This window comes from Aplysia californica, unplaced genomic scaffold (assembly GCF_000002075.1).
Source record: "Aplysia californica isolate F4 #8 unplaced genomic scaffold, AplCal3.0 scaffold00111, whole genome shotgun sequence".
NCBI lineage: Eukaryota > Metazoa > Mollusca > Gastropoda > Aplysiida > Aplysiidae > Aplysia > Aplysia californica.
The window spans coordinates 80620-90421 of NW_004797381.1; the positions used below are offsets into that span (position 1 = coordinate 80620).

At 43.0% G+C, this 9802-nt stretch overlaps 1 protein-coding gene across 1 annotated transcript in view; it reads left to right on the forward strand.

Moving 5' to 3' along the window:
• Positions 1-137: 137 nt before the first annotated feature.
• LOC101852916 overlaps positions 138-9802 on the forward strand; it is a gene marked incomplete at its 5' end in the record, with an annotated part of 13186 nt that continues 3521 nt past the window's right edge. Inside the window, 3 exon segments of the mRNA XM_005095682.3 lie at positions 138-1881; positions 3971-4170; positions 9203-9338. Of these exon segments, the coding sequence (XP_005095739.1) occupies positions 1588-1881; positions 3971-4170; positions 9203-9338 (630 nt within the window).

Sequence of the window (9802 nt, forward strand, 5' to 3'; positions counted from 1 at the left end):
ATGTGTGTGTGTGTGTGTGTGTGTGTGTGTGTGTGTGTGTGTGTGTGTGTGTGTGTGTTTGCTGAAGGAATGGATATTTGTTTATGCATTTCCATACAAACTGCTAATGACTTTCCTTTTTTCCCCTTTTCTATCAGACATACCAAGTCTTCTCTGAGCGGAACGAGAGCCAACAATCCCAACATCGTCAAGCCCAACCTCCCTGTTGCAACTAGCCGCACACTTAGCAGAGAAAGAGCTGATATACGGAGGCGACACTGAGAACCAGATGACCCACACCCACCAAAAGACGATGTGCTTGCATCAACAGATGACTGGCGCCATCTGACGATGCACTCAAGTTAACAGAACACAAAGGGTAATTAATTATATAAATGGACGCTGTTGTTTCTCTCTCTCTCTCTCACGGGAGACAACAACCACAGCACCTAAAGTGAATAACGGAAAAAACAATTATCGAACGCCCAAAACACAATCCCCGCCACCACCGGAATATCTTCACTATGACAGTAAGGCCAGCCCTTCGTTCTGAACACTTTTATTCGGATTTCTGGTGAAATGCAGGCCACTAATTCTCGACCGTAGCATTGGCATTTACAGAGTACCGGGCAGTTTGTTGAATATATCCAAAAGTTCACTTCAAAAGACTCCATCCTGGAGCCACCAATTCTGTCTGGATTTTAGATGCATTTTCCCTTGGCACAAAATCAGTCCCAGTTCAATAGGGTGACTTTGTGGGCGTCGCTTTACACAATCAATTGAAAAACAACGTCTTGAGTTGTGCGCTTCAAGCTTTGACCATTCTCATGTCTCGTCATTGAAAACCCCTCACAATGAGCTCAGATTAACGTATTCAACATAGACCCTTCACAAACACAGCAACACGCGTTGGTAATGCCCTCTGTGTGAGTCGGCTGTGAAAGGTGCGGGAGGGGAGGTGTCCCAAGTGAGCCACGCACATACTCGTCTTCTCCGAGAGGACTCGACGATCGGAGACTCAAAGCGTGCGTGACCCGGCGAGGTCTGCTCACTCACGAGATGGTCACTTGAGGTCAGTGTGATAGTCCTGCTGTGTCAGTCGACGACTCCGGACCAGCACAGCTGAGCACCGACCAAGAGCTGACACGCGTTGGGGTTCAAAACTTCGTGTTTTGGAGCATATTCGCAAAGTGCGCCCAAGTACTTTATCATATTTCTTGAGGTGGACTAAAATGAAAGAATGTGCTTCAGAAAACAAACAAGTTTCCGAGCAGGGAAACAATTCCTTGGAAATTAAATAATTATCAACATAAATTCAACTTGCTAATTGGAACAAATTCTCAAGGACTTTGCTTGATATTCACAGTGTCGAATAAAAAATCCCCAACTTCACTAGAGACCTCCTTAGAAATCGTTTGTTCCGACATACAAAACGCGTGATCTCAAACCGTGTGTCTGGACAACGAGCCGATTGTTTCAAACTTCGTTTGATTTCCCTCGTTTGATACGGAAGTAGTCACCAATATTTGCCGACAGCCTACACCAACTTCCTGCAATCATCACGGAACCGGAAGTGATGTGTAAGCACCATCCGCCCCAGCAGCAGCCATGACACTCTCGTGGGCGTGGCTTGTGCTGGTGGTCGCCATAACAACGGCGTCCACCACATCACAGCTGCCCGGGGTCGAGGCCATCCACTTGTACGCGGACGAACGTGGGTTCAGAGGCGGCAACATCCCTGGCAACAACGACGTCTACTACAGCAGCAACAACAACGTAGCGGTCAGCGACCAGGCAGGCACAGACACTTGTCCTCAGAAATGTCGGTGCGGGACAGAAGGTTTGCTACCACCGAGGCCTGGACAGGCCCCGTACCCCTTTACAGTCAACTGCACAGGGCAGGTAGGTCATTAATAATAATAATTATTATTTCGTAACGAGCGACCACTATGAGACAGAGCAGAACAGAGGGGTAGAGGTAGGGGTGGGGTTTGGGGAAGAGTTAGGGCAATAGGTTTAGGGTAGGGCTAGGGTTAGGGTTACGTCTCTTCTTTATTGAGTTTTAGGGGTGGTCGCTCGATACGGAAAACCTTCCATAAATAGTAATAATAATAATAACAATAGTAATAATAACAACAATAATAACAGTAATATCAATAATAGTACTAACAATAAACATAATAATAACAATAACAATAATAATAATAATAATAATAATAATAATAATAATAATAATAATTATAAATAATAATAATGGATTGCATAATTCCATAGCGCTTTACCCCATACAAATATAAAGCTCTGAGCGGTTTACATCGATCACGTGATTGCAGAGAGTAAAACCTCACGCAAAGAATAAACAGTTCCTTATATAACAACCACTTTTAAGGAAGAACATTACAAGGCCAGCCCTTTCTTTACCAGTACTGTATTTCTATTCAGCTTATCATTGTTCTTTATTTTCTTCTTACTTTTGAGGTTTTTCTAGTCATACTTACGTAATACTTGACTTAATAGATGGTAATCCATACAACTTCAAGGAAAGTGTATTTCGCAAAATAAATGTATGACTTTTCTCTTGAAGTTATCACAAGCAATACACTTGTACAAAAAGAAAAATATTTAGAAAACATTTTGAGACAGATTATGAGATGATGAATGAGATTCCAACCCCAATATATATCACCCATAGCTGCATTTATTTGATTGTTTTTCTCTCTGACAAGGGGAAGACGCCGACGTGGTGCCCAAAGGTTAAGTGATATTTTTTCCTTGTGGAATGTCCCAGGAAATCTTCCTAAAGCGGTATCTTGTGGCAGACTAGACAGCCATAATGTAGGACGGGTGTGGTGATTGTTAACGACTCGATCATAGCGTAAGGCGATTTCAATGGGCGTGTCAAGATAACTGCTGCCTAATTGAGAGAAAGAGGAGACAGGGAGACAGAGATAAAAGAGACAGTATGTGTGTGTGTGTGTGTGTGTGTGTGTGTGTGTGTGTGTGTGTGTGTGTGTGTGTGTGTGTGTGTGTGAGGGAATAATGGGAAGAGGGGGAGACAGAGGCGGAGAGAGAGAAGAGAGAGAGAGAGAGAGAGAGAGAGAGAGAGAGAGAGAGAGAGAGAGAGAGAGAGAGAGAGAGAGAGAGAGAGAGAGAGAGAGAGAGAGAGAGAGAGAGAGAGGTGACTGTGTTGATCGAGGAGCCATTTATAAGCCGCTTTTTTATAAGCACTGTTCGGAGTTTGTGAATGTGTGTCTCCACGTGGTGCGGTTCGCTTCATAAACAAATAAACACACAAACACAAAAAAGGCGGAAGGTCATACACCAAACGTTCAGGTAATATGGCTGTTGTTGTATTAATATTATCCTCTTTTTCATATTAAACAATGAGAGCTGTTTCGGGCTGACCACCACACAACGATTTTTCTTTTTATGAAAAATAGAAATCTAAAAACCGGCATGTCTATTAACGGTTCGCTTGTTGTGTGTTTGTTTGTTGTTTTTTGTTGTTGTTTTTTTTTTGCCTGGTCTGAGAAAAATATTACAAAACAAACCAACTAACGGAACTTCAATCCCCACGCGGGAAAGACATTTTATAAAGTATTCCGTAGACCTCGTTGGCTCTGACAGGCAATTTTAAGGCTGAAACTTTCCCGTCTCCTAATCCTAAACATCTTTGATTGTACGGATGCCAGTGTAAAGCAGTTCCACTCAATTTCACTATCCACGGGATCTAATGGACCGCGTCTGTGGTACGACAACTGGGCTCTTCGCCATTGCACGCAGAAGACTCGAGTTCAATTCCCATGTGGGTGGTTGGTTGGGGGGTCTTTATAAAGTGTACATTTAAGTATCACAGAGTGTCGCTGAAATGCTGTTTCTCGTTCAGCCCGAGTTGGTCCTGACAGGCAGGGTAAAAGCATCCCACCCCTAGAACTAAATTACCTAAATTATGCCGACGGAGGTGTAAAACATTTGACAATATTTGTTGCAGGGTCTGATGTCATGGCCATCGGGGGTGTGGCCAGACACTGAAGTCCTCGAGCTCTCCCACAACAAACTACAGTCCCTGGAGGCCCTCACCGGACCCCCGCACCTCAACCGCCTCCGGAAGCTGGACCTCAGCCACAACTGGCTCGGACATCTGGACAACGCCTGGCTTTTTGAACACGTGGCAGCGCTGAGGGACCTCAGGTACGACGGTGAAGATGGTGAAAAAAATGGTATTGGTTTAACGCCCCTGTCAACACTTAAAAGGTTATTCAAAAGGCGGGACCTCCAAGTTTAATGTTCATCTCCGAAAGGACCGAGCCGAATGGGAAATTTGTGTAAAGTGCCTTTCCCAAGGCCACTACGTCGGACTGAGCTGTGGCTCAACCCCCGAACCTACACTCTCACGATTGCGGGTCCCAAAGCCTAACCACTAGGCCACCGACCCCACTCAGGTTTGACAAAGCACTACGTTCGGAAGGGAGGTACGGTAATAATTTTTTACACAAACAAGACTCAATGTTTCCCAGATTTATTAATTTTTAAATTATTTTTTGTAAGAGTTTTACGACATTTGCAACACAATTGGGTCATATAAGTGCCGCAGATTAGAGGTGTTACAAGAGTGTAACAAACACAAAAAAGAAGGAGAGATAATGACGATAACTGAAGAAAAAAAGAGCAAACTACACCGGAGCACCCGCCAACCACCCACACTTGACCTTTACCATGCCTGCATTAGACATTTTGTGAATTTTAAAGCGCGTAACCGGGCTTTCGTAACACATTTCATCCCTAGTGATTACACCAATCACATGAAAATGAGTGATGCAGAAATTGCATTTTCAAGAAAGATAAAATTTTTTTTCATCTATTTTGATACCAATTCGCCAATATCGACTGTGGTAAATCATCCGATCAACAGCATGTATTAAGTTATAAAAAATATCGATAAAATACATCACCTAATCAATCATAAATACTGTGCTTTATTAGTAAATATCTTAGTTCAATCAAGATTTGATTATTGTTACTCTTTGTTATCATGAATATTTCTGGAAAACGAGAAAAACTCTTCAAAACAATGCTAAGCGTTTAGTTTTACAGAGAAGAATGAGATACTCTGCTACACCTCTTTTACGGTTACCGTCATGGTTTCCAGTTGAGAAAAAAACTATATATAAACAAGTTGGTTACTTGTCACAAATGCTTAAATGATCATTTGTCTTCATATTTAGCAAATATGTTGAAACTGTACATTCCAATTCGCCGCTTAAGGTCAGCTGACCAAAAGAAATAGCTCTTATGAAACTTTAAAGAATGGTTGAAAGGGCATTTGTATGTCATGGCCCAAGATCAGGAATGTTTTGTCCAGTATTCTTAGAGAGATCGTTTTTAAAAATAATTCATTCAAATGTCAGCTAAACGTATTTCCATTTTTTAAAGATTCAATTAGATATATATATATTTTTTTTATAGTAGAGGGTTTTACTGCGCTCGCAACTGCATGAGGTCATATTATGAGCGCGCGGGACACACCTAATACTTTTAGTTGGTAGGAAATTTTGAATTTTGCCCGGGTGGCGGCCGAAGCCTACTCTTATCGATTTTAGACCACAAGGGATCTTTAACGTGCGCAACTTGCACACGGGCCCTCCGAGATTTTTCGCCCTTGTCCGAGAAGGCTAGGTGTAGATCTTTCCTACCAGAAGATCAGGGGTGTGGCAGAAAGACAGCTGTAAGAAGGAGTCAAGGAGTAGCAGTAGAAAGGCTGCAGAAAGAGTCAGGAGCCCAGAGGAGGGGGCAAAGGAGGTGAGGGGGTGGGGGCAGAAAGAGGAGACGAAAGCAGACGACAGAATATTGCTAGAGAGCAGGAAAGGAGGTGAAAGGAGACAATTTTAGAGAAGAAAATTTTTCGGTCGTTACCCGGATTCGAACCTGGGACCTTTGAAAGAGAGGCCAACACCTTAATTAACCTCTAGGCCACGAGAGCCCCCTATTACATATTTATCGATTTTTAGTCAGAACAAATTGAACTATTTATGTGTTTCTATTGTATTTGTAAAGCGCTCAGAGCCCGTTTTCTTTAATAATCGGGGGTGAGTGCTACGTCGTCGTCGTTTTTATTATTATTATTATTATTATTATTATTATTAGTGGGGTTTTGAATATACAACCGCCGTTTCTGAAGGGTGTCGCAACATTCAGAACAGTCAAAGACGTTCATCCTCGGCCTCGTGTATTTATTTCAGTTATACATAAAACTGGACTATGGTGGTAATCACAAAAATCCCATGTAAAGCCTCCCCTCCCCCCTTACCCCTCCATCTCACCTACCATAACAAAGCAACAAAAGAACGCGATAACAGGCAAATATGATCTATCCGTTATCATCTATAACTCTTACGTACCACGGCAGGTTGTACTGATGTCGCAACAAAGTAACCAAATACAGCATCTATTTGCATTATATTTATACATGTATATTTTATTTTGTAACCCCCCCCACACACACACACACGCATACAGCAATAAATAACACGACGTTAGAATTGGTACCTAAAAGCAGTAATACGCAAGGCAGAATAGACAAAAAATAGAGACTGACAAAAAGACAAATACACAAGCAAACATTCACAAAAACATTAAGCTTGCACAGACATATTATTATAGATCTTTCTTACTAAAAAATGTGAGCTTGCACAGACATTGGTCAAAACGTAAACGAAGCCTCGAGAACACAAACGCTTTCAACGAGAGAAATTGCCTGCCACAGCCAGGTTCCCGAAGAAACGCAGCGAGCAAGAACACTTTCCTCTCCGTTTTTCCCAAGAGGATGAACACTCTTAATCAACATTTTTCCCCCTTAACCTTCTTTCCTTTAACAGTTTTTTAAAAAAATCCCTTGGCGGTTTATAAAAAAATAAAAATCTTGGAGCCACAACAAGATGAACGGCTCTTAATCTTTCTTCTTTTTCTCTCCTTGGCGGGTTTTCTTTGACGCCACAATCGATATTCCCATTGCCAGGCGGCGGCGCTGCAATCACAAACGTCGGCAAACAGAGAGGCATTATCACTTTAATCGCCACATTGGCTCCTCTGTTGAGCTGGTAGAAGCCCGCAAAATGAAATTCACTCGTTGATTAAGGTCTCGGGGAGCACAATGGCGGAGAGGGGGGAAGTGGACGGAAGTAAGGGGACTTCACTCAAGTGACCGGAAAAATGGGGGGTGATCTGATTCCATTGTCAGGGCAATTGTGGTTTTGCAGAGAGCCGCAATGGCAATGTGCAGGATCGAAGCCAGGGTGAAGGGTGTGGTGTGTGAGTGTGTATCCGCGTATGGAAAGGGGGGGGGGGTATGTGATAATTGAGAACGATGGCTTTGCCATGGCTGGCGGCTGGAGTTGTCTCTCTTTGTTCGGCAGTTGTTCCGCATAATACTGTTCAAACATTTTTCTTAAATTAAAGGTGTCCCACGTCATCGACACAATTTAGATCATTTGGGAAGCGGGCTGCTTCCTACCCACCTGTCAGGGCCAACATGGGTAGAGAGAGCGAGAGAGAGAGAGAGAGAGAGAGCGAGAGAGAGAAAGAGAGAGAGAGAGAGAGAGAGAGAGAGAGAGAGAGAGAGAGAGAGAGAGAGAGAGAGAGAGAGAGAGAGAGAGAGAGAGAGAGAGAGAGAGAGAGAGAGAGAGAGAGAGAGAGAGAGAGAGATGCAACGTCCCAGCAGAAAAACGGAGATACTCGGTAACAACTCCCCCTCCCCTCCCCCTCCCCACTTGAGAATCGAACACACGTCTTCTGCGAGCGACGACGAAGCGCATGACAGCTACACCGCAGACGCCGGCCGCACATTGTTCATTTGTTTGTCCATTTGATCACGAACAAGAAAACAAAAAGCTCTGCGTGTCACTTCATTTATTCGAGATTGTAAACTGTTATAATTTATTTACCAGATTATCAGCAAGCTGTACAGGTTACATGTTCCATTTCTCCCAAATTAAATGTAGTGCGTTGCAAAACGGGACTCATACTTCGGTGGCTGTTTTCGATCCAACCCCGCCAGTTCGTTTCTGATTCATTCGAAAACGGAATTGATCTCTTTTACATGTACTGTATAACAATATAGGGGTATAAATATAATCAATATATTATGTATATATGCGTACACCAGTTTTATTTACATAATATTGTATTTTCAGCGCTTGTGTGTATGCGTCTATGTGTGTATGGGTGTATATGTGTGTGTGCGTGTGTGTATGTGTGTGTAATTGTGAGTAATTGTGTGTGTGCGCGTGCGTGTGAGTGTGTGTGTGCGCGCGTGCGTGTGTGTGTGTGCGCGGGCGTGCGTGAGTGTGTGTGTGTGTGTTTGTGTTTGTGTGTGTGTGTGTGTGTGAAAACGCGCATCACAAATGTAACTGAAGACCTTTCGTTTTCGAACTTTTCCCCTCTCGAGTTCTGTTTGTCTCCTTCGTCCCAGCACCCTCAGACCATCATCATATCGACGTGCTTCTCCTTCAATGTACACATGAACCTCAAACTCAGCCACATTACAAAACTCAGAAAGTCTTTCTTACAATGCAGGCGGTTGGAGGGCCACACCGGTAGGTCCTACTTCTGTTCTTTCCCTCTTTTATATCCTATCTATCTTACCTTTTCCCTGCATCTAATGACCGTAATTGTGCCAAAGTGTTCCGCTTTACGACTTTACGCATTCATACACACTTTCGTAGAACTATAGTGTTACTCCAAATCAAACCAAATTTCTCTCACTCCCACCTCCACCCAGGGCAGTGCTACTGACTGGGGTGTCTTTAGGCCATTCCCAAAGGGAGGATGGATATTAACATGTTCTTACGAACAGTAGAATTGTAAATGGGCTGATTTATCAATGTCATGCTCATACTGTGCCAGAACAACATCGGGGCAGCTGCTGCTTTTTCTTTCCTCATCCTTACAATCATCATGTTTCCTCTACTTCTTTTATATGTCTGTCACTCTCTTGTGAACTTGTATTTCCGGGGTGCCTTGATAGTTGAAGCAGACTTTGTGCTATTGAGGCCACAAAGGTGAGCACAGTAAGCCTGTTTCCCCGTTTTGCTTTATCTGTTGACATCCACTCCTTGGCGCTCATATGAGCTTATACAGTTGCGAGTGCCGTAAAATCTTACCAAAAAATTCTCAAAGAAATAACAACCGACGTCTCTATAAATGTATACATTATAATCTACCCCAGCCTCTCCGACAACGGGCTACGCATGATTCAGCACGGCAGCTTCAACGGCCTGAGGGAGCTTCGAACTCTGGACCTCTCCCGGAACCTGGTGCGCACCATCGAGCTGCACGCCTTTGCCGGGCTCACGCAGCTACAAGTGAGGATTGAGACGCTGTTTTTATTTTTCCACTTTTCTACTTTTGGACTTGTTTGCTTTTTGGCTGGTTCGACAATATACATGCACACATATATATATATTTTAAGTACTTTACCTTTACTTTTATTTTTTGCATCCTATGTTGCCGTTAAGCATCGAGGTGCGTTGCTGTTTTCTATGATAGGCCAGCTGTGCAGCTCTTTCAAATGGTATTTCTCTTTGCATTTTACTAACTAATTTTATTCTTCTTCCAACAGCCAGCATAATCAGAGCCACAGTGATGGTCTTTTTTGTGTATGCGTTCTCGTCAGATTGCGAGAGAATATTATTTTATGTATTTGAAAGAACTATTGTACGTTGAATGGGCGAGTATGCATAAAACGTTGGATGTAAAAATCTATTTTATTGTGAAGCACCTTGAGCGACGAGGGAGTGGGCGCTATAGAAGTTATAATAATAATAAT